Consider the following 25,037-nt stretch of genomic DNA (forward strand, 5'->3'; position numbering starts at 1 on the left):
CATGTGCCTGAAGACACTGTGTTGACCTGATCAGCTCTAAATGAGAATTCCTGAAGAAGGAGGAACAGTGATTCCATTCCTTCAAACTTCAGCCGACACTTTTCTTTACTTTTTCTTTTTTTTGGCCGCGCCTTGCAGCTTGTGGGATCTTAGTTCCCCCACCAGGGAACAAATCCGTGCAGCCTGCAGTGGAGGGAATTCCCATCAGCTGACATTTTAGTTTTATGTTTTTTTACATTTTTATTTTTGATGGGCAATCTGGTGAGTGCCTACCCACTGCTCAGTGAGCCTATTTTGGGTGGAAGTGTTTGTCACATAAATAAAAAGGCTGCCTATGTTGAAACAGGGTCTGTGTGGCTGTTCTCAGGATGGAGCCTACGCGGCCCGGGCTTTGCCAGTCAGGCACTCACATCTCTGCTCCTCTCTCCTGACTCCAGCCTTTGACTTCTACCAGAGACTCCGTGTCCACCTGGGCAGATCCCCACGGGCATCCACCCCTTTGCGGTCCAGCACCTACGTGCCCCAGTGTGACGCGTTCGGAAGTTGGGAGCCCGTGCAGTGCCACGCCGCAACTGGTGAGGGGGGCGGGTGCCCTGGGGAGGCCAAGTGACACCACTTAGAGGAAAGAGCCCGGCTCTGGGGGCAAGTGAACTGGACCCTAGGCCCCTGTTTGGCGGCTGGGGGCAAGTCCTTTAGTTTCTCTGGCCTCTGGTTGTCCCATCTGTACAATGGGAGCAGTGGCCTTCTACCAGCCCAAAGGTCACGTGAGTGGTTGCTGAGGTTTCTGGGTGTTAAGGCCTGTGATTGTGGACAATGTTGGGGAGGGCAGACAGATGGGAGGATGGGAGAGGGACCTTATTGGCACTGCTATGCATGCAAATAAGGAAAGTTTTTTAAAATTTGTAAAAGATTTTTATTGGAGTGCAGCTGATTTACAGTGTTGTGTTAGTTTCAGGTGTACAGCCAAGTGAATCAGTTATGCATATACATATAACCACTCTTTTTTAGATTCTTTTTCCCTATAGGCCATTACAGAGTATTGAGTAGAGTTCCCTGTGCTGTACAGTAGGTCCTTATTCGTCATCTGTTTTATATATAGTAGTGTGTATTGCGGGACACTCAGGGCAGGTCCCTCAGGGCGCTTCCTGAACTCTGGCTGTGGCTCTTTTCCAGGGCACTGCTGGTGTGTGGACGGGAAGGGAGAGTACGTCCCTACCTCGCTGGCTGCCCGCTCCCCTCAGATCCCGCAGTGTAAGAGAAGCCCCCCTGACCCGGGCGGTGGGTGCTCTGGTGGGTGGTGCCCACTCCCAGCCTGGGGAGGCTCCGTGGGCCAGCCCTTCAGACGAGCCCCTGAGGGCAGCCAGACCACACCTCCTCTAGTCCCCAGGCCTGGAAGACTCTCCCTGACCTTGGCCCTTCCTAATTGGTGCTCCTCGTTTCCCAGGTGGAGAGAGGCAGCTGCGGGCGGAGAGGGAGCCCCAGGTCTCCCCGCTGCACCTGCTCCCTGGGCAGTTTCTGCCACTTCTGTACTTTCAGCAGCCACCTCGCATCTGGTCTGTAGTCCAGCCTCTCTCCTGAGTTCAGACCCGTGCAATCAAGCGCTCACATTACACCTCAGAGATGATACGTTCCATGTGGGTCTTTGTCCCAGAATCTCAGCCTGCTTCTTCTCTGAGGTTCCAGCTCTATGTATAAGGCACCTCCATCCACCCAGATGCACGGCTCTGACACTCGGGCCAACCTGGGCTCCCCACCCTTCCTTGGCACCCATGGCCAGTCTGTTAAGAGGTCCTCTCTCTCCCCGCCAGGCCCCACCAGCTGTGAGAAGTCTCGAGCCAGGGCGTTGCTTTCCAGTTGGAAACAGGCTGGTTCCCAAGGAAACCCATCTCCAAAAGACCTGTTCATCCCAACCTGCTTAGAGGTAAGCCTCTGAAGGCCCAGGAAGGTTTGAGAAGGAAGCTAGAACTTCCTGGATGGTAATTTTTCTAGTTTTCAATAAATTTGTTTTAGTTGAAAACTCACAGGAGTTCTAGACCTGGGTTTTTGTCCCAGCCCTGGCTGACCCTAGCTGTGTGAACTTGGGTAACTTACTTACCTTCTCTGTGCTTCCCTGTACTTTGTTTTATCCTAAGATCAAGCCACATTTTAATCTTCCCTAGCGCTAGGATTGTTTTGAGGCCCTAAGGAAATATCTTTAATGAAAACTCTTTGGAAAATAATCTACGCATATATAGTTTCTGAGGCCATTTGCCACATCACCATGCTCATCACATTTTAGCTTCTCAACATGAATGGGGGACGTAATATATTTCCCTCCGCAGCTCCGTGGATGGTTGTCATGATTTAGTGCAGTGACTGATGTGAAAGCTCTTAGAGAAAAGCTTCTTGCTGGAATCAACCACTTAGGTGCCAAATGATGGAAATCTCTGTGCCTCAGGCCCCTTTCCCTGAAGTAGGGGTGATAGGAACACCGCCACCCACTCTGCTAGGCTCCAAGGGGCTCCAAGAAAATCAGATGAAATCAGCAGTGTAGAGGTTAGTGAAACTGCAAATCACTGAGCAAAAGTTTCCTTATTATTATTCCTCATTATTATTATTGTTTGGTGCTGTAAACATGGACCCCAATTATGATGGAGTTTTATAGAGAAATTTAATCTTTTATTTGGGCTCACAGCCCCCTACCACTGGAATGAGAGTCTGCTCCATCATCCAGGGTGGCGAGTTCACCCATGGAGGAGGAGAGGCAGAAACCACAGCTCTGACGGAGGGAAAAGGGGTTCAGAGCAGGTCCCAGAGAACTTCTGATCGTGTGGTTTTCCAGCCTGTCTCCTGGAGCACCCAGGTGCCAGGAAACAGGACCCAAGACGTCCACTGCCCAAACTGGATGGCTATACCTTGGACCCAACTCCCGAAGAAAAGTCACGTTAATGGCTAAAGTGTTCTCAGTTTTAAGCCTTTATCCCATATTTTCTCAAACCTTTGCTCGGCTTTGACTCTTACCTGTGTAGCCAAAAAGCTGTGCGCCCAGGAGTGCATCACCTGATTTCTCTGGGCCTCTCTGAGTAGAATGAGGAGAGTGGGCTCCCTACCTCCCAGGGACTGAATGACACCCCCGGGGTGGGGGGGCCTCCTGGTCATGTTCTCTGTAAATGTCGGGTGTTGTTATGATCGTCATTTCTTGTCTGTGAACATGGCACAGCAGAGTATAAACGAACAAGTGCCCAAGAAAAGCCAAGGAAACCTCCAGGAAGCTTGGGGGAGCTGCCCTCTCCCGACACCTGCTGTTACACACGCTCAGGAGAGATGATGTTTTCTTCCATCAACGGTTCTGAGAAGGAACGTGCTCAAGGGTCCATCTAGTCCCACCTCCTTCTTTTTTAGATGAGGAAACTCTCCCTAGTGAATCGAAGGAGTGTTCCCAGCATCTCCCAGCTGGCCCTGGGGCAGGCCGAGGAGACAGGGGCCCCGGTCAGGGTTTGGGTGGCTGCCTTTTACCTTTTCTTTAACACCTGTTACAGGTGTTACAGACTCCCTTTCTCCGAGGGATGCTTGCTGAAAATCATTTCTGGAATGGGAGGCATTATTTCAAGAGAGTGGCTGGGCTTTGGGGCTGGATGGGTTTAGGCCCAGCCCGGGTCTGCCACTCCCCAACCTATGGGATGTTGTTCTGTCACTTTCCCTCTCTGAGTGAGCCTCAGTTTCACCTGCCCTAAAATGGGTTAACTGTGGTTCTTGTTCTCATGGGGTTGTTAAAATCAACTCAAATAATGTGTGTAAAGGGTCTGGAAGAGGACAGCACCTCCCCCCACCCCTTCCATTTGGAGAAGCCATCCCCAGTGGTTCTGAAGGAACATTCTTGACATCTGGCTACCGACCTATCAGCTACAAAATCACCTGCCCTTGGTGACACGACCTCGGCTTTGTCTCAGACAGGAGAGTTTGCCAGGCTGCAGGTGTCAGAGGCCGGCACCTGGTGTGTGGACCCGGCCTCAGGAGAGGGCACACCGCCTGGCACAAACGGCAGTGCCCAGTGTGAGTATGGCTCCTCCCCCGTTACCCCCTACCCCACGCATGAGCACCGGGTATGGAGCCCCAAGAGCTGGGGCTTCACGTCCCAGCCCGGCCACTTCCAGAGCTGCGCGAGCCTCTAACCTCACTGTGCCTCAGTTTTCTCACCTATGAAATAGGGACAATATTCCTCCACTTCAGTGGGTTCTTGGGAGAAATACACACAGCAGGGATTGGGGCTGCGCTTCGTAACTAGAGGCGCAAACCAGCGCTGGTCCCTATTAAAGTGGGCACTGGTGCTTTCATGGGGGACCAGCTGTGCAGCACGGATGCCACCACAGGCTCCAGCCTGGCTCCGCCGTCTGGTTTCCACGGTGAGGTCAAGACGATGTCCCTAAAGTGCAGACGTGTTTATGTCCCTCCTCTGCCTGGAACCCATCGACACTCCCCATGGTCCTTAGGGCCAACCTCTTTGCTGTGGCTCATGGGCCCCTGTGTGTGTGGCTCCTGGAGCTTCTTTTGCTTCTCTTGTCTCTCCATCTCAGCATCAAGATCCAGGTCTAATAGACTGTAGTCAGACGTTTCAAGCAGGCAGACACTCTCTTCCCCCGGGGGCCTTAACGTGTTCTGGTTCAGCCTCTGCAAACCTCCCACCCCTCCCCCTACCAGCTGGCTAAATCTTACTCAGCCCACCCATAGGTCCCTCCAGGAAGCCTTTGCGGGCCTCCCCCTTCCATGGCGGAGTTCACTACCTTCCTACGGACTCCTAAACTGCCCTGCACATCTCCTGTTGTTGCCCTTATCATCTGAACTGTGGTTGCTCGTGTGTGTGTGTGTGTGCGTGTGTGTGTGTGTGTGTGTGTGTGTGTGTGTGTGTGTGTGTGTGTGTGGAGCAGATAGGGGAGTACAGACCTGAGCGAGGCCCAGGCTTTGCCCTGTCCTGGTTCAACACCCCAGTGGGGAGGCACCCCAGACCCTGGGGCCCTGCAGGCAGGTGGCAGTCGGTGGTGGGTGACAAGGGCTATGGCAGCTTCACGGACAAAGGGCCCATGGGGCTTGTCTTTGCACTAAATCTTACTCAGCCCACCCATAGGTCCCTCCAGGAAGCCTTTGCGGGCCTCCCCCTTCCATGGCGGAGTTCACTACCTTCCTACGGACTCCTAAACTGCCCTGCACATCTCCTGTTGTTGCCCTTATCATCTGAACTGTGGTTGCTCGTCTGTGTGTGTATGTGTGTGTGTGTGTGTGTGTGTGTGGAGCAGATAGGGGAGTACAGACCTGAGCGAGGCCCAGGCTTTGCCCTGTCCTGGTTCAACACCCCAGTGGGGAGGCACCCCAGACCCTGGGGCCCTGCAGGCAGGTGGCAGTCGGTGGTGGGTGACAAGGGCTATGGCAGCTTCACGGACAAAGGGCCCATGGGGCTTGTCTTTGCATCAAGGCCCGAGCCTCTGTGAAGTACTCCAGAGTGGAGTTCCCTCCAGGAGAGCCAGCCCTGGCTACACCCCAGCCTGCACGGCGGAGGATGGAGGCTTCTCCCCAGTGCAATGCGACCCGTCCCAGGGCAGCTGCTGGTGTGTCCTGGGCAGCGGAGAGGAGGTGCCTGGGACCCTCGTGGCTGGGAGCCAGCCGGCCTGTGAGAGTAAGTGGTGATGCTGCAGAGGGGCTCCCTGGGCTGGTGGGGTCCTGCTCATCTCTTCCTTTGTCCCGGCTGGGGTTGGGGGGACTCCAAAGGTGCCAGGACAGTGGGGACAGGAAGGGAGACAAGGGAACCGCAAGAGGGATGTGGTCGCAGTTGATTCCAGTGATGCGGAAACTGCGTCTACTTCGTACCAATGCCCAGCCCTAGGGCTCAAACCAAGGAGAGCCTGTGCGGGGACCTCCTGAGCCGGCGCCTCACAAAGCTCAGGCCTGCTGAGGGGTGCCGGGTCTTGATCTCCCCATCCTCGAGTGGGGAGGAGGGTACACACAGCAGGATCTCAGTGTGGGTGGGTCCATCCCAGCTGGGGAGCTTTAGGAGTCCGTGGAGGTGTCGATCTGTTTATTTTTATTTCTAGTTTAAAAATCATTTGGATATCAGATATTGAAACATATCTCTCATGAATATGTATTATACTATTGAAATACATTATTACTTATTAAAATATATTATTTAATTATCAGTTCCTTACCTTTCATTCCTCCTATATACACAAGTCACAGGACATTGCAGTCACGCTAAAATTTATGGGCACAGGTAGGTCGCATTATCTGTGACTTTCGTTTCAGAACAGTAAATGAAGACCTTGCAGAATATTTATTACAAATTGGGATGTTGGGTCTGGCAGGGTTGAGGGATGTTGTACTAAATACTAACTTTATTGCAACTGCCTTTCTTTTGCTGTCCTTATTGTTTCGTCGCCTTATTTTTAACTTTTGCCGTCTATAAGCAACATTTTGGAACTGCGGACACATTTAATTAGGTCCGGTGATTTCTATGCGTAAAGAGAATTTTTATATTTGTAAATTTATATTTATATTGTAAAGAGACAGGGGGTCTCTTCAAAGGAAGGGTGGGAAGGAAGAGTCATCTGCTCTCTTTGTGGGGCTCTGTCCCCTTCTGTCCATTTCCTCACCTGACCCTAACCTGTGGCGTGTGCCCACGGCTCTCACCACACGCCTTTTCTCCCAAGCCCCCAACTCCCCCTCTCTGTACGGGGCCTGCTTCAAGGGCCTCAGTAGCTGCCATCATGCAGGGAACATAGTAGGTGCTCGATGGGTATTTATGAGTAGAGCTCCCTGCCAGATGCTGCCGAGAGAAGTGATGTGGCAGCCTTAGGGTCGGACGCCATGCACATTGAACTTGCAGGACATCTAAGAGTGGTCTGCACTGTTTGGGACCCAGGAAACAGCCTGATGTGTCTCCTGCAGGAACAGGTCCGGAAGCACAGCTCTTCTGAGGCCTGAGAAGACTCCATGTGGCTTGGCCTTGCAGGATTCCATGATAATAACTTACCTGTGCAGAGATTTACCTGTTAAAATGTGCTTTTCACATTACTTATCCCATTTTTCCTCCCAGCGATGCAGGTAAATAGAACAGTCCTACTCCCCATTATACAGATGGCAAAACTGGGACTCACAGAAGCTCGTTAATATGTTGAAAGCCACACCTCTGACAAATGGAACAGCCAGCGCTAACGAAGCCCCTTCCTGCTGACCTACTGCAGAGCGTGGTGGAGAAAGCTCAGATGTAGGGGCCAGACGGACAGACCTGAGTGTCAGCTCTGCCACCTCCCTTGCGGGTGACCTTGGGCTAGTCCCTTAACCTCTCTGGACCACAGGTTCCCAATCTGTGAAATGGGCATGGGAAATTGTAGCTATTTCTTAGAGTCATCGTTATGATTAATTCAAATAGTCTCTGTAAACAGCTTCACCTGGTGGCTCAGAGGGCAGCCTCCAGGGCCAGGCCTGGCTCCCCACTTGCTGCTGTAGGACTTAGGGCAGAAATTTAAGGTCCCGCTTCTTCGGCGTCCCCACCTGTGGGATGAGGGTGACAACAGTCTTGCTTCACAGAGAGGCTGTGAAGAGGAAATCAGTTCTTGGGAGATGCTTGGGCGGCCCTGGCACGCAGTAAATGCGCCGTGTGCACAAGCTCCTGTATGAGGGGCTGGAAGCAGGATCTGGTTTCTAGTCCAGTCACCAGCACGTGCCCCAGGCAAGCCACTCAGCTGCTTTGAGCCTTCGCTCTCCTAGCCTCTAAAATGGCAATGATGCAGTTATCCTTTGGAAGGACTGCGTGAGATTAAGGAGGTAGAGTGCCCTCTCCATGCTGGCCCGCTGTGGGTGTTCAGTTCACGTCAGTTTCCATACTTCCTCTTTTTTCCCTCCTCCCCGACCATGGAGGCTGGATGAGTCAAACCATAGCCAGGGAGTCTGCATTTCAGTGAAACTGGGGAGGAAGGCCGTGGGAAAGCAGGTTGGCTGGGCAGGGTGAGACGCTGGCGAGAGGAACGTCCGTGTCTCAGACGACGCGTAGACCCCAGGAGGAGATGCCTTCCCAGCCAAGTCAAAGCACTCACTGGCCCACTCCCAAAAAAGGCCATGGAGGGGAACCAGAAGAGCCCCAGGGTACAGAGCCATCCTGGGGGCCTGGAGGGGAACCTGCATTTATTGAGGTTTACTCTGTGCACCAGGGGCTCACATGTGCACACTCCCTCACTGACACCTCGCTTTTCACACACACATGCACACACACCTGGCACACTCGTGGAGAACATAGATTCTGGGGTCCGGTTGTGCCGTGTCCTAGCTCTCGGGTCACAGGCAAGATATTTACCCTCAGTGTGCCTCAGCGTTGGCATCTGGGAAATGAGGATAGTGGGACCTACCCCTCAGCTTTGTGGGGAGAATTGAAGGAGTTGGTATTGGTGATGCTCTTAACAGTATCCCGGGCACATACCAAGGGCCGCACAGTGGTTTTTAAATAGAGGTGTGGTATTGGAGGTTCAGATGGTGAGGGGTTTTCCCTGGGGTCCCGCGGGAAGGATGAGAGCCAGTTCTGGGCCCACATATGGGTCCAGCTGGGGATCCTGCACGAGTCCTGAGAGGGGCCTGGCCGAGTACTTGCAGGAAGCCTCGGAGGACAGAGGAAAGAGCGTGGGCTGGAGATGCGGGGGCATGCAGGTTCCAGTTCCGCTCTGCCTGGCGTGAGGAGGAGCTTGGCCTCGTCAGCCTCAGTGGCCTTGGCTGCAAATGGGGGCCTGGCTGCTGGTGTGGGAAGCCCCTCGCAGGTCCTCGGCCCGGGGCCCGGGCGCCCTCCCACCTGAGAGGTCACAACTCAGCGGTGCTCTGGCTTTCCAGGTGCCCAAGACCTTCCCTCCTGTACTTGGCCCGCCTTGGTGGTCGGAAGTGCCAGGGACCTTTATCGCCATCCTAGAGTTCAGACACGGAGGCTCAGAGACGTACGGGGCTGTGCACAATCACGTGCTCAGCACGGAGGGGTGGAGTCCTCCCCCAGCCTGGCGAGCCCGCTGTCTAAGCCAGAAATCGGGCCGCGGCCTGGGAGACGTCCATGAGCCATCGTAACCCCGAGTGTTGCGGGCTCTGGAAAGGGTATGCTGGAGCCGGGGAGCCGGGGAGCCCAGGGAAGAGCATCCTTCCATCCCTCAGCAGCGCCAGACTAAAGGGTCTTTCCCTGCTGGGATAGTGCTTCGGTTCAAAGAACCAGCGCTCAAGCCCTGGCTCTGTCCCTCCAAATCCTCAAACCTCAGTTTCGTCATCTGTAAAAGGGGGGATGATAAAGCCGGGGATCCCTGCTTCATAGGGCTATTTTGAGTGAGGTCCAGTTAAGTATTGATCATGACAGAGTTAAACAACCTCTAAAATTCGTGGTAAATATCAGCTATTATTTCTCTCAGAAGTTTACCCTTGTGGTGCATCAAATGCTATTTCATTGCTCTGAAAGGGCGAGTTCACATCCTATAATTTCCAATCGGGCAATAATGTATTACGCTTGCTGTTATTGTTAATAACAGTAACATTAATGACCATTTATTAGCTGCCAGTAACTCCTCTGAGCTCTTTACATGCCTTAATTCATTTTGATTCACACCATCCCTAGGTGGTAGGCACTATTGCTATCCTCACCGTTTGATGGACAAGAAAACGGAGTCACAGAGACAGTAATTAACTTGCTCTAGGGCGCTCAACTAGTAAATGATTGAGCCAGGATCCAAAGCTTGCAGGCTGGCCCCATAGCCCACAGGCTGGCTCTTGCCATCCCCAGCGTATACATGGTACTTGGTAAGAGCCAACTCAATAAGCCCTCAAGCTACAGTGCAAAATTTTGGCCAGAGGCCATCGTCTTTATTAGATCGAAGACCCAGGCTGCCCCCTGGAGATCAAAATGGGTCATTCTCCCTCTTTGAGGCCCCCAGATACTCCTGAGTCACGTGTGGGCTGCAGATTTTAAAGCCAGACACATGCAGGCAGCAAGACTGTACTTCGGTCGGATGATGAACCAAACCTCTAGCCAGGTGTGAAATGGTCACACGGAGCACGTCTGTCCTGTAATTTACTTAGTTACCCACTTATTTAACACATACTCATGGAGCTTGTGTTCTGGGTCAGCACTGTGCCATGGCCTGGGTGAACAGAGGAAAGGGGTCCTCTTTCCTCTCGGAGCTCAATCCAGTGGGGAGACCAGAATGCAGATAGAGTCTTGAATAATTGATAACACGGCGGGGGTGGGGTGGGGGGTGGTCTACTCCAAGTGGCCTGAGAGCTTAGAGAAAGGAGGCCTAAGTCGGCCTGGGAGAACCATGGAAGGGTTAGACAGCTTGAGGGGTTGAGCTGATAACTGAGGACCTGAAAAGAAAACTTCTAGGCAGATGAGCAGGCAGAGGGAAGGGCATGGAGTGTGCAACCAGCCTACGGTCAGGGAACGACAACTATGGGACAAAACGGGGCTGGAAGAGACCAGAGCAGAGAGAGGGAGTTGGGTCAGCAGGCGCTCGGGGGGTCTTGAGAGCCAAGTCCAGCTCCATTTCTTTGCCGGCGGCGGGGACTGGACTGGACACGGGAGCAGAAGGGCAGGGGATGAGGCCCAAATGCGGGGAGCTGACGAGGAAGCTTCGATAGCCGTTCAGGAAGAAGATGACGGATGTCTAAATGAAGGAAGTGCGGTGGGAATGAAGAGAAGTCGAGGAGGTGTGAGCCACTGCCTCGACTGATGGGCAGAGGAGGTGGGACCGTCTTGGCTGCCATGTTCCTGGCTGGAGATGCCAGGCCTTGAGCTTGGGGTGATGAAGCCAGAGCGGGTGTGGGCAGCAGACACTGAGCTGTGGACCCGTTGGCCTTGAGGTGGAGGAGACTGGCTGGGAATGGGACTTAGAGATGGAAGAGACGGGAAGAAGCTCGAGAGGGCCTGAGCTGGTGGTGGAGGAACGAGAGTCAGCCCTGCTCAGGCGTGTGATAAAACCAAGAGAGGATGGGCTGGGCCAGGCGGAGGGCGGGGCAGGGTGGGGGCAGGCCCAGGCTGGCCTGAGGGAAGGGAGGACAGGGCCCCCCCCCTCCCCCGTGCAAGTGAGTGGCAGTGAGGGGGGGCAGTGCTCAGCCCCGGCGCTGGGCAGGTGCCCACAGCTGTCCCTTTCCTTCTCCTAGGCCCGCAGTGCCCACTGCCCTTCAACGTGTCGGATGTGGCCAGCGGGGCCCTCCTGTGCGCGCCAGCCTCAGGCCCAGGAGGGGCTGCCGTGCAGCGGTGCCAGCTGCTGTGCCGCCCGGGCTACCGGAGTGCCTTCCCGCCAGGGCCGCTGCTGTGTAGCCTGCAGAGGAGACGCTGGGAGTCGCAGCCCCCTCAGCCCCGTGCCTGCCAGCGTGAGTGGCCCCAGGAAGGGCTGCCCGGTGCCCCGCTCCCTCTCAGGGCTCGGGGCCGAGGCCTTCATTTTCCCCACCCGAGTGTAGCGTGTCCACCGTAAGCCAGGTGGCATCAGAGCAGGAGAGAAGGCCCAATGGAGCATTTTCTTCTAGAAGGAGCAGATGTGCTTCCCAGACCCCTGCGGGGGGAGCTCTATTTGTGGCTTCTCTGGAGCAATCTGCCCCTTGAGACACCTGCCATCATTTTGGGCTCTTGGATACAGGACTGCATTCAAGATACAGGTGATCCACTGGCCGTACTGGTTACTATGGTGTTGGCAAGCTTAGAGCTGCCGGTCCGGCCTCTGAGAGGGACAGTGACACTGCCACGCCAGCCCTGCCCCCAGGTCCATCTGGAGCTCTGGGGTATGGCATCCTTTCTGATCACTGTGGGCCTGGGCCGTATTTAAATATGGGCAGAGCTCCTTCCTCCTGTTCTCGTAGCAAACCCACTTTCACATGCACATGGCTATGAGGCCACATCAGGCTCTGACTGCATCCGTCCTGGCAAAGGCTGGCTGTGGTTACTCACAGCCAGGCCGGGGGCAGACTCGGGGGACCGGTGCTGGGTCCACCCAGGGCAGCGGGAGGGGCGTTCAGGAGAGAGACCCAGATCCTGGGACTGACTGTCACAAGGCTCTGGGTGGCTGGTAGAGCATCAAAGGACAGTATTCGCCATAAAGCATTCTGAAAGAGAGAATACTATCCAGAAAAATTTCAAAATATTATTTGGACAAATACGTGGCCTGTTTCCCTGGATGATGACAGAGTGGCCTGAGCCGAAATTAAGACCAGACTGGTCACGACTGAGCAAGGGACTTGGGAGAAGAGAGGCACAGGTCCTGAGCTCCTGAAGTGGAGTGCAGGGCTGCTGTGTACGACTGTGCAGGTTGTGCACTGAACAACCTTAGAGAAAGCCTTTCACATAGGCTGTGGTGAAACTCTTAACTGGCCAAACCAGCTGCAGTGGCCCTGTTTGAGTGCAAGGTAGTATGGAAGATTTTCCAACAAGAACGTCCAGGTCCCATGTAAATGTAAAGCAGCCTGGTTTAGAGGCTGAGGCAGGACTGAGTTTGCTGTGAGGGTGCGAAGTAATTTGAGACGAGCCGGCATGCTAGGAAGTAGTTAGACTCAGAGGGTGACAAGCAAGATGGCAGTGCTCGTGGGCTCCAAGCTAAATGAAGAAGGGTTATTTTTGCAGAGGAAAAACCAAACAGGGCAAAGAAAAGAATCCCACAGCTCTTCCGCCCCTGTCTGCTGACCTCTGGTGCTTGTCTGCAGGGCCCCAGCTGTGGCAGACTCTCTGGACCCAAGGGCAGCTCCAGCTCCAGCTCCCGCCAGGCAAGGTGTGCCACGTCGACTACGCAGGCTTGCTGCCGGCTTTCCAGCATTTCCTATTAGACGAGCTCACAGCCCGCGGCTTCTGTCAGATCCAGGTATGTGCCTGGCCTTCCCCACAAGGGGGGCTTGGACTGAGCTGAGGGTCACCGGGCAGAGAACCTCAGATTTCAAATGAACTTACGGTTCAACCCACGGTCCTTTTACCAATGGGCAAAATGAGGCCCAGGATGAGACAGTAACTCAGACAAGGCTAATGACATAGAGGCAGAGGCGGATGATGTAGCCATCTCATAACTGGCCATTCTTTCTGCATAAAGATAGCAAACCAAATGCGTGCTGAGTGCTTAGATTGTGCCAGGCCCTGTGCATCCCTTAGCATGGGTTAGTTAATGCGATCCTCACTGGAGCCCTATTATTGTTACCGTGTTATTACTAGAGAGTAAAAATAATTGGCCAGAGTCACAGCTGGGAAATGGTAGAGCCAGGCCGGCTGACGTGAGGACAGAGCCGTGGTCACCATATGGTACTGTCCCCACCCATGAGGAAAGAGCCTGGGAATGGGGCAGGGAGGCTGCAGTGCTGTGACACGCTCTCTGAGCTGCTATGCCGGGCCGGTCCTTAAATCTGTGAGGAGGCATCATGGATCCTCCTTGGAAGGAAAATGTTACATGCCAACTGGAGAGACATGGTTACCAAAGAGTTTTTAGCTGTGTAATAGGCAAGGACTTTGGTGATTTGAAGTCCCAAGCGTTCACAGAGGGAGTCTTTAAAAGTCACTCAGTTAAATAAGTCCTTGTTCTGCTCAAAGGCTGCTGTCTCATCAGAGCAACTCATTTCTAGCACCTCATGTTAAGAATTTCGGAGAACACACATTTTCACAAAACCAAATACAAAGAGTATTGATTTTAAAACAAAGAGAAATAAATCTTGCCCCCTTTTATCTAAAGAAAGGCACTTGACAGCAGTATCAGCAGTATTTATGGGTTAGTGAGCACTGGTTGTATTCCTGGTGCCAGGCTGCAAGTTCAACTTTTCTTATCTCTAATGATTACAGCACCCTGCTCAGTGGGTATCATTAGCCCTTGATTGGTAAGTGAATTAACTAAAGCCCATGGAGAGTAAGTAAGTTGCCGGAGATTTCACATCACGGAGTAAGTCTAGACTCTCACTACACCACATTTGTTCATTCTTTCACTCATTTTCTCCCTCCTTCATTCTTCCATTTAGCAAGTGTTTGGGTGCCTGTTACAGGCCAAGCATGGTTTTAGGCACTGAGGACTGTCAGAGATAAACAAAGCCAGACACTAGTTACAGCGGCCAGGACAGATTTTCATCAGTAATATACTGATGCTTCGCAGCCCCTCAGCCTCTCTGAAGCTAATTCAATCTGTAACGTGGGGTAATGACAGTTCTGACTCCACAGGCCTGTTTTGGAAACTAAACTAGCTAACATGTTTAAAGCGCTCCACGCAGGGCCTGAATAATGGAGGATGTTCAAAAAGTGTGCGCATTGCCTCCCGGGAATGCCAGGTACCTGGCACACAGCAGTTCTCCTCCAGTGACAGCGGCACGCACCCCACGTCCACTGGCGCACCTGCACCCTGGGCATCGTGGGGTGCACGGCACACAGTAGGTGCCTGGTACCAGTCTGTGGTTTGACCTGCCATTCATGTTGAATGACCTCCTGCAGCCCAGGGCCTGTGTTGAGAGGGCATCGTCTGGACCCTGAATGAGGTGGTCGAGGTCACTCGTGCAGCAGGCTGACAGCCAAGGCCCAGATCGACTCTGGATCGTGGGTTGGACAGATATCACTTTCCTTCACAGACCCTTCCTTTTACACAGAACCTTCTCATTCACCTCTAGATGCCCAAGCTTCTGATAAACTAACACCCGCTGGGGCTTGATATAGAAGCTCTTGGGATTTGGCTTTTGAAAGAGCACGATGGGAAGAGGGCCCAATGAGGCTTGTGTTGAAGCCCGGCCCCTGCCCGGCACTGTCCCCAGGCTAACCAGGCACCACCACCGTCCATCCGCCCACCCTGCCCTGTAGACGGTCAGGGGGCACTGAGGGCCGTGCTCAGGTTGGGAGGAGAAGCCAGGCCGTGTGGTCACAATGGAGGAGCTGGTGCTTCCCGGGAGGGAGGGTCGTGTCCTGCTGGATGTAGGTGTTGTGAGGACATTGGCCGAGTCAGCAGAAGTTGTTTCTCCAATGAAGTACAGCCCCGTGAATTCGGAGTGTTTAGGCTTTCTTTTGTGTGTGTGTGTGTGTGTGTGTCTGTGTCTGTGCCCTTTTAATTTTATTTTTTTGAGAATCTTTATTTTTTTCTAAGTATATTTGTTTTCTTTGTAGTTTTTATTTTATTTTTACATATATGTGTATCTATTCTCTTTCAAATTCTTTTCCCATTTACACTGGCTTTTACTCTGCTTACACCTCTGTCTGTAGGCTGTGTGACCTGAGCAGGTGATTCAACCTCTCTGAACCTGGAACCTCATTTTCCAGCTCTCTCAAGGCTGTGTCCTCCCAAACAGCTCCCACTGGGGACAGGTGGTGGGTGTAGAGCAGACCTTCTGAGGACAGGGGAGGGCTCAGGAGCTCTGATTGCCTGGGGCCAGTTCCCGGGTCAAAGGGAGGTCACAACCTCTCCACGACCTCCTCTGACAGTAACATAAGCCAGTTTAAGGGCCTGGCACGGGCTCGGCAACGCTGGCTCCCTGCTCTGTGTTCTTGAGCTCGTGTCTCTGGGCAGGTGAAGACGGCTGGGACCCCTGTCTCCATCCCCGTCTGCGACGACTTCACGGTGCGGGTGGAGTGTCTGAGTGGGGAGCGGTTAGGAGCCAATGTCACGTGGAAATTGCGGCTGGAGGATGTCGCACCCGCCTCTCTCCCGGACCTGCGTGATGTTGGTATGTTTTCCCGCACTGCTGCTGTGAAGGGGCACAGACTCGCTGGGTCTCAATGCTCCTATCCATCAGATGGAGCCACTGCGGCCCCAGCGCCTTCCTGTGGGGCTCAGGGAGGGAACCATGGGAGGGTTCCCGTGGGAGGAAGGGGCTAGTGGGAGGGGCTAGTTCCTGAGAAGTTTATAAAGAGCAATAGAGTTCTGGTCCATAGCTGACTAGAGCTAAATAATATCACCCGACTGTGCTTTTGTGAACATTTTCTAATTCTCATCTTCGTTTTCTGGGCACAGAGAAGGAAGACAGGTGTGAAGTAGGGGAGGGTGGGGCGGGGTGAGGGCGTCTCCATTGGTTTATAATTTATGTCCTGCCTACTTCCAAACAAGAATGTCTCAGACCACTGACACTGTTTAAACCCATTATTAACACTATTTAAAATGGAGTGGTAATGATATGGATGAATCGAGAGTAGAAAGATCTAAAGAGAAGCAGAGTGGATCTTATGATCAGTACTCTGAACCAGGGTGGGACATAACCCATGGGCTTCTGACCAGAGGGTGGAAGCTTCTCCACTTCCTCTTCCACTGTCTGGTGGCCAAATGCCGAGGGTCGGGGCTGGCTGGAGCTTGACCTCTGTTCTATGAGGGGGAACTTGTAGACAACGCCACAGTGTAACCCAGGAGGCAGACTGTATCTCAGACATTCTGCAGTGCCTGTGACCCTAATGACCATCTCCCCCCAGTAGCGTTATGAATTAAGGGTCACTTTTTTTTCTCTGGAAACAGCCGGCGTAATTTGGGTATGTTTGAAGCTGCAAATGGATGAGATGTTTATTCCTGGCATCCATGGCCTGGGACTGCCTTTACAGTAGCCGTTGTGGCGTGAATGTTCGTTGCGTGCTGGGACCCTCCCCAGCTCCAGATGTAGTGCTCACCCATCTGTTTTCTTCCTAGGAAACACTTGGAGTTCGACAGCTAGAGGCCTTCTCAGCGTTTAGCTGAACCTGAGACGGAGGCTCTGCCTTCCCTTTGATCGGCCCCATCACATTCTCTCTTGTAATCCTCACCAACTGCAAGAGGGGCATTCCTAGCCCCATTTTTCAGATGGGGAAACTGAGGCTCAGGGATGGTGGCTTGGCAAAGGTTGGGACAGTCGTGTATCTGGATAGTGTACCTTAGACGAGTGACTGAAGTCATGATATCCTATACCAGTGGGGGTCACATTGCTGCCACAGAAATGACAGGAGCTGGAGATCTGGTTTGGAGTCCTAGCTGTGCTTCTGATTCTGTGTATCTTTGGGTCAATCAATCCCCTTCTCTGGGTCTCAGTTTCTCCCTCTGTAAAATGAGACACTGGCAAAGGCCTATGTCTCCTTTCGCTGTGGATGTGCTGGGTGGCTCTGTCCCTGTATCCTCCCTGACCCTTGCAGGAGCAATGACACTCCTGCCTCACCTTGTGTCTTGCAGAGGAAGCCTTGGTGGGCAAGGATCTCGTTGGGCGCTTTGCAGATCTGATCCAAAGTGGAAAATTCCAGCTTCATCTGAATTCCAAGACGTTCCCAGCAGACACATTCATCCAATTCCTCCAAGGGGACCGCTTTGGCACCTCTCCCAGGACACAGTTTGGGTGCTTGGAAGGATTCCACCAAGTCTCGGCCACCAGCAACGCCAGTCAGGACCCATTGGGGTGTGGTAGGTTCCCCCTCTCTCCCTGGACCGCTGTTACTGAGCCATGCGAGGTTGTGGGAAAGGCCACAGAGCTCTGATAGAGGTTATTCTGACATACAGAGTGGAGACTCATTCATTTATTTATTCAATGAAAGCTTTTCAGTTGTCCAAATATACTCACAGGCATATAGTTATCACCCACCAGGTAGTAGCTGAAACTAGAGGCAACATGACAGAGGAAGAGCCCCCATGTTCGAGGTTATCCTTCCTCTTAGTCCTTGAGGAGCTTGGACCCTGTGGCCTGGGCTGCGCTGTCTTGGTGGAGAAGGCCGATGTCTACCCCGTGTGCTCCATGACTTTTCCCAGTCTGGTTATGGCAACACGTCACTCACCACCATCCCCAAATGGTCAGCGATCATCCCAGGACGTGATGGTTCAGGGGAAGTGATTCCTGGTGGAGGTTTACTGGGCTGTTCTTGGCCTGACACATCAGCATTCTTGGAAGCCATTCTCACTAGACTGCAGCTGCCGGTTCGCTGAAGAGAAGCTGTGTGATTTGCTGCCCTAACAAATCGCCACAAGTGTCGTGGTTTAAAACAACACCCACTTGTTGTGCTATAGTTCTGTAGGCTTGAATTCTCAGACAGGGTCTCACTGGGCTCACATCAAGGTGTCAGGAGGGCTGCATTCCTACCAGAGGCCCTGGGAGGGAATCAGTTTCCTGATTTTTCCAGCTTCTAGATGTTGCCCACATTTCTTGGCTTGTGGCTTCCTTTCTTCATCTTCAAAACCGGCGGTGTTGTAGCTCTCGGGCCGTTCTTCCGTGGTCACAGCTCCCTTGCATGCTGTCTGTCACTTCTGAGGACTTTATGATTGCACACAGCTGGGTAATCCAGGACACTCTCCCTATTTTAAGGTCAGTTGACTAGCGACCTTAATTCCATCTGCAACCTTAGTTTCCCTTTGCCATGTGACCTAACATATTTAGTTTCCAGGGATTAGAACATGGACCTTTTTGGGGGCCATTGTTCCATCCACTACTGAAACTTCCAGGACCTCATGGTGAGAAGTCATCCTCCCACATGGCATGAGACAGAGGCATTTTTATTGAGCTGAAGAGAGAGAATATGTTTCTCAGTTATTTATTTTTCCACTATTCATGTTGGTTGCAACACAAAAGCTATAAGGCCTTTCCTCTTACGAAATCCATGCCAAATTCTAAGCTCCACACTGGATTTCAGACGCAGCTAACTCTTAACACAGAAACCAGAGACACAACCACTTCTTGCTAATATTTACAGAGGATTTTGCAGTTTACAAAGCACCTTCGCAAATACTTAACTCTCACTATCGCCCCCGGTGGCAGGTCATCTCCCCATTTGACAGGTGAAGAGGCTGAGGCTCAGATGAAATGAGGTCATGTGTCTGTAGTGCCCAGAGCAGGGCTGACTCAAAGGAGGGACTCAGTTCTCTGTGGATGAGTTACCCCAGGTCCTCTGGGACCAGAGCTCACGATCCTTCCACCTCAACAGAGCTGCCCAAACAAAGAAGATAAGAAGTAGAAGCAGGCGTGGATGGTGCCGCCTGCCAGGGTGGGAGAAACAGGGTCACAGCAACGGAGGTGATTGAAACACCTGCCACTGTGTTCTCAGACTTGCTGTGAAGAGCCTTGGGCTCCACTGCCAAAAGCTCACTCTGTGTGTGTGTGTGTGTGTGTGTGTGTGTGTGTGTGTGTGTGTGTGTGTGGTCTTTGTGCACAAGCATGCATGTATTGGGAGGAGGCTGCTTTTATAATCACCCCAGGCGGTGTTGATAAGGGGGTCTGGGAGCCCCACTTGAAGAGGCTCACCCACCTCGGGTGCCCCCTCTGGAGCTTGGAGCCAAGAGGCGGGACAGCAGGAGATGGAGAGAGGGACCAGTCAAGCGCCAGGTCCCCATTTCCTGAGTGTAAAATAAAGGGGGTGGACTGGGAATCTGGTCCTCGGTTCCCTCTAGGGAACTCGGTTGATGGTTACATGGCCATTTCCTGTCTACCAGGACAGGTAGTGCGGCTCAGCTGGGAAGTGGGAGGGGAAGCTGAGCCAGGAGCACAGACAGACTTGCCTGACGGGTGTCAAGCAGTGGAGACCCAGGGAATCAGAACCCGGCCTCGGGGTGACCGGGCTTCAGAGAGAGTGGGAGTTATAGGGTGGGCCTGAGAATGAAAGGTTTGGCCAGGGCTGCACTTGCTGCAGAACAGGAGTGGCCACCTTTTTCCGTAAAGGGCCAAAGCAAGTCTTTTTTTTTTTTAAACATCTTTATTGGGGTATAATTGCTTTACAATGGTGTGTTAGTTTCTGCTTTATAACAAAGTGAATCAGCTATACATATACATATGTTCCCATATGTCTTCCCTCTTGCGTCTCCCTCCCTCCCACTCTCCCCATCCCACCCTTCCAGGCTGTCACAAAGCACCGAGCTAATATCCCTGTGCCTTGCGGCTCAAAGCAAGTCTTTTAGCCTTTGCAGACCATTCTGTTTCTGTCTCGTGGACTCAGCTCGTCCATTGTGGGGAGAGAAACGTGGCTGTGTCCTAATAAAACTTTGCTTGCCAAACGGAAGGTGAGCTGAATTTGGCCTGAGGGCTGTAGTCTACCCATCCTAGCTCTACACAAACCTACATTCTGTTCTTCAACTGCGGCAGCTTTTTACCAAGTTACAGAGCATTGTTGATCACACCATTCAGCCCCACCCCTCACTCCAAATGGTTAGAAAGGTCCAGAATGGAATTCACAAAAGCTGTACCAAAAGCCCTGGATTTTCTCCAGTATCAATGATAACATCCATTCTCTATTGAATTTCTGCATTGCTCTGGTCCAGGATGTCAGGTATTTTTAATGCCATGGGGTGGACGAAGCAGCTGGGGGGCATAGAGTTAAGAGTGTGAGGAAACTGCCCTTGGAAGTCAGGTAGACCTGGGTTCAAGTCTTAGCTCCAGCACCTTCTCAGTGTGGGTTCTTGGGACACTGCCCACCTTCACTAGGCGTAATCTGGAAAACAGGGACAGTAGTACCTATTTCGTGGGGACTGTGGTTTGCATAGCTGAATATAATGGATACAAAGCACATTGCTTCACACAAAGTGAAACTTCAGCACATTGTTTTGTTGTTAATTGTCCGTGTGAGATTTAAACTCAGCCCTGCTGTTTCCAAATTCTTTGTTCTGTCCGGTGATTCACAAGTCTCCCTTCTCAACAAGGGCTCTTGGTGAAATCACGCCCTCGGATTCTTGTATCTATTCTTACTGGCTCTTTTTCCTTCTGAAGCACATCTGGAATACAGCTGTGAGGCTACAAGCAGAGCATTGTCCTGTGGAGATAAGGCAGGGTTTCTGTGTGTCGTCTTGGGGGGCCAATCTGGATGGTCTCCAGGGGGACAGTGACTCAGGGAGACCGGTGGGAATGTCCACCCCCCTGACTCAGGCAGACGTAGCAGCCTTAATCTAGGCAGTGCCTACTGCAAGGGGTGGAGGCTTTGTTTGCACCTCCCACGCGGTCAGTTACGTTCACCCTCTTGCCTCACTGCCAGCCAGGTGGCTTCCCCTCAGAATTACCTCCTGGCAACCTTCATACCAGGTTGTTCCATTAAGGAGAATCCCAGAGAAATTGTCTGGATTTTCCATTTCCATTCTGAACACCGTTCACTGTCACTCGTTCACTGCAAATTCTTATAATAGAGCTAGTTCTCTACGGATTTTTTCCTGAAGTAACATGTTATGTCTTGTTTCCTTCCTCCCTCCCTCCTTTCCTTCCTTCCTTCTTTCTATTCATGCATCTGTCCATGCAAGCATCCGTCCTTCCTTCCATCAGTCCTCCCATCCATCCATCCTTCCATCCATCCATCCATCCATCCATCCATTCCATCCAACCTTTCAAAATATAATTATGTGTCAAATACCATGTGACATTCTTAGGGAAGCAAAAGTCATAGCTCCAACTTTCAAGGAGCTCACAGTCTAGCTGAAGCGAGGTTAAGTGAAAAGACAGCTAAAATACCATGTGAAAAGCCTTTTGCATCCCAGTCAGGACAGTCAGGGACGGCTTGCTGGGGTAGTAAAGGCCGGCGCGAAGTCTTAAAGGCTAGTTAAAATTGTCGCTTGGACAAGAGCAGACAAGAAGGGGTGTGTGTGTGTGTGTGTGTGTGTGTGTGTGTGTGTGTGTGTGTGTACGTGTGTACGCCCCCGTGTCAAGTTCGCTAAAGTGATGAAGCACATTCCAGAAATGGAGATTAGTACAAAAGCAGGGAGTTACGAGGTGCTGTGGCATTATGGGGGCAGTGCACGTGGTTTGCGTGGCAGGAGAATGGGGCCTGAGAGATAGGAGAGGACCAGAATGGGAGAGGCCTGGGGGCACAGCAAGGGGCTGGGTTTGGTGAGGTCACCAGGGGCGAATTTTAAGTTGGAGAGTGACGGGGCCAGGGGTGGGGTTGAGCAAAGCAGGCTAAGGAGTGAAGGGCAGTTATGCTTCCTCAGATATTTTTCTTCAGCAGAAACACGACTGCTGTTGTTTGGGGACTTTGGGAATGGGTTGACTAGACGGATGGCATAACCCCAAAGCTCTGTGAAACTTGCAAACTCAAATTGGCCAAATTGCCTCATTTTACGGCAGAGGGAACTGAGGCACCAGGGATTTCCCAGTGATTTCCATGAAGGGATTTAACTGAGGGATAGACATCCAGTTGTTGCGGCGGACTCAGGGTCTCTAGGAGGACCCACCTGCTGGGGAAGGAGGCAACGGAGCCTCACCGTGATGTTCACAAAGGTTCCTTCGGGTGGAAAAGACTCTTGACGTCAGATATGGAAAGAAACAGAACACAGGTTCCTTGCGTGTGGTCGAGAGGCCTGAAATGCATGGCAGCAAAAATTCCCAGCTCTCCTTTTTCTGCCCCTTCACCTGCACCTTGGGTTCAGAGGCAGCAACTAAGGCTGGCTTAAAAGGTTTTGTTTTCCTTTAGCAATGAACTTGGAGACTACTTGAAAAAACAGCCACAGTACTGAGGTAAAAATACCAGAGAAGATCAACAATGTGGCTCGTAGAAGTAACGAAACCCCGCTCTCTGAGCGAGGATGTGCAAGGCACAGGGCAGGCCGGAAAACACACCATTCAGTTTCCAGGGTGTGCCTGGAGTTTCTGATTTACTCAGAAACACCACACACATATGCACGCTCAAGAGAGTAGCTCTCAGATCCACACTGGCTCCGTTTGAGCACATCCTACACGTTTGTGCTCACTTCTTCGTCAAAGGAAGGTGGTTGAATTGGTGTGTGGAGAAAAGGCTTTGGTTTGGCGAGAAGGGGGCTTGAATCCCACCCCTGTCATCTCGCTGCCTAGTTGACCTTGCCCTTGAACATCAGTTTTCTCCAGGCTAGAATGGCGCTGATAGCTTTCCCATAGCATGGTGACATTGTAATACCTGGCACTGTGCTTGGCACGTTCTATAATTTTACTTCCTCCCTGCCCTTTTCAGAAGAGCATGCTGGGGGCGTCATGCATGAATGTCCTGAGGCTCAGCTTTCTCATCTGTGAAGTGCGGGTAGAACGCTAACTCCTGGGTATGCTGTAGTGATGTACACGTGGCACATAGAGGAGTGCCAGGCACAAAGCACCCCCAAGAGTGGGCACGCTTTTGGCTCCCACCCTTACTGGGTAGCAGCTCACTTCTTCTAGAAGTTATTTGGAAAAATCTCCAGAACACAACCCTGAATCAAGAAAAAAGACAAAATAGAACCTCCTCCGCCATCCCCTTCTCTGAGCTGTCGGAATCCGTGTGGCCAAGTTCACGCACTCGTCTCAGAGCAGGGCTCTTGGACACCAACTTAGAACCCTTATGCGGCATGCATCTGTCCAGTTTGGGTTTCTAGTTTCTCAGCTCGTATCATATTGGAGGAGCCAAATTAGGAAGGGTTGGGAATGTTAGAATCAGGGGGACAGAAAGACTGCTGATTGACAGGGGAGCACAGGGAGGAGACGAGTGAGGTGAATGAGGCATCCAGGCTGCAGGACGTGAGTAGGTCCTCACTCTCAGGGTCACACTTGGAGTTTCTGAGTAAATCAGACTCAACAAGCCAACTGTGAGGGCCTCTGTCAGTCCTGTACCCTGGGCGTCTCACTCGCCTCCCGGTAGTCCCAGGTCTGAGCCATGCCATCACCGACTGACCAAGCGGGAGAGGCCACATGCGAGTGAAATGGTGCTGAATTGTTGAAATCACCCCACAGAGGGAGGGCACCCTGTTTGGACAGAGTAGGTGCTGAGGTTGGCTGCCAGGAATGACTCCCTCAAGTCTAGAACGAATTACCATGTGTTGAGCACCTATGAGTCTGGCATTATGATATGTGCTTTCTGTACATCATCACTGCACTCCAACGGGATAATATTATTAATCCTTTTTTTACAGAGGAGAAAATGGAGCCTCAGGGAAGTCCAGAGGCATTTAGGTAGAGTGGGGTGGGGGATTTTACCTGATCTGTCTGACCCCAAAGTTTGCACCCACCACTGTGCTCTCCCATATTCCCACGGCAACCTATGGAGGGGCACTCATCTTTCAAGATGTTCTCCACTTCACCCCGTGACAACCTTCTCTTTGTCTAGTAAGCTCTAGCTCAGCAGCTGGCTTTTATCTTTCCATTCCTCGAATAATCCAAACTCATTCCTGCCTCAGGATTTTCGCACTTGCTGTTCTCTCTGCACAGAATTCTCTTCTGCATCTTGGCCTAGGGTATTCCTCACCCATCAGGTCTCACGTGCCGCCTCTCAGAGGGGCCTTCCTCACTATCGTGCCCTCTGCTCCTGCTTCATTTCACTCAACTCCGACATTCTGGTTGGACACCCTCTCATCCTACCAGCCCATCAGCTCCTGGAGAGCAGGAACTTTGTCGACCCTCTTCACGGCTTATCCCCTACTCTTAGAGCCTGACGCACAGCAGATTCTCAGTGGGCCGTTTGTTAAATGAATGAGCTCTTGTCTGATTTTGGAGTTTCAGAGACCCTGTGTGTTCTGAGGTTGTAACTATAAAGCTAGTGTCTTGTTCTTTAACCTCATTGCTCTGTTTCTCTTTTCTAGTTAAGTGTCCTGAAGGAAGCTATTTTCAGGATGAGCAGTGTATTCCCTGTCCTGCTGGATTCTACCAAGAACAGGCAGGTAGCCTGGCCTGCGTCCCTTGTCCTGTGGGCAGAACGACCATTTCCGATGGAGCTTTCAGCCAGACTCACTGTAAGTTCTAAAGGGTCCCACTTTGAAAGAGAAACCCTACAGTGTCACGGGGACACTGCAGGACATCTCGACCTTGTTACTACTGAAATTTTGAGACAGATAATTCTTCGTTTTGGAGCGCTGTCCCTTGCATGATAGGATGTTTATCTGGCAGCATCACTGCTCCTTACCTATTAGATGCCAGTAGTACCACCCATGCACACCAAGTTCTGACAACCAAACTGTCTCCAGACAATGCCACATGTCTCCTAGATGGGGGCAAAATTGTCCACCCTTGAGAACCACTGGATACAGACCGTAATCCAAAGGGCACCACCTCTGAATGCCTGTGCTCTGTCAGGAGCTAGGCCAGACATTTTGCCCGTGTTGCTTCATTCAATCCTCCCAACTCCCCTTCTAGGTAAACATTATGAACCCAACTTTTACGTATAAAACGGCTAAGGCTCACGGAAGAAATTTAGCTAAAGTCGCTCAGCTAGAAAG

The 25,037-nt window shown here is 52.1% G+C and overlaps 1 protein-coding gene across 2 annotated transcripts in view; it reads left to right on the forward strand.

Annotated features, from left to right (window-relative positions):
* TG (thyroglobulin) overlaps positions 1 to 25,037 on the forward strand; it is a 244,126-nt gene that overhangs the window by 25,829 nt on the left and 193,260 nt on the right. For both annotated transcript variants that reach the window (XM_032609643.1, XM_032609642.1), the window contains 10 exons: positions 438 to 575; positions 1,174 to 1,251; positions 1,809 to 1,921; positions 3,930 to 4,032; positions 5,447 to 5,647; positions 11,146 to 11,358; positions 12,679 to 12,833; positions 15,489 to 15,645; positions 17,106 to 17,330; positions 24,405 to 24,554. In XM_032609643.1, the coding sequence (XP_032465534.1) occupies positions 438 to 575; positions 1,174 to 1,251; positions 1,809 to 1,921; positions 3,930 to 4,032; positions 5,447 to 5,647; positions 11,146 to 11,358; positions 12,679 to 12,833; positions 15,489 to 15,645; positions 17,106 to 17,330; positions 24,405 to 24,554 (1,533 nt within the window). The remainder of the gene's footprint in view (positions 1 to 437; positions 576 to 1,173; positions 1,252 to 1,808; positions 1,922 to 3,929; positions 4,033 to 5,446; positions 5,648 to 11,145; positions 11,359 to 12,678; positions 12,834 to 15,488; positions 15,646 to 17,105; positions 17,331 to 24,404; positions 24,555 to 25,037) is intronic.

Source organism: Phocoena sinus, chromosome 17 (genome assembly GCF_008692025.1).
Source record: "Phocoena sinus isolate mPhoSin1 chromosome 17, mPhoSin1.pri, whole genome shotgun sequence".
In the NCBI taxonomy this organism is placed as follows: Eukaryota; Metazoa; Chordata; class Mammalia; order Artiodactyla; family Phocoenidae; genus Phocoena; species Phocoena sinus.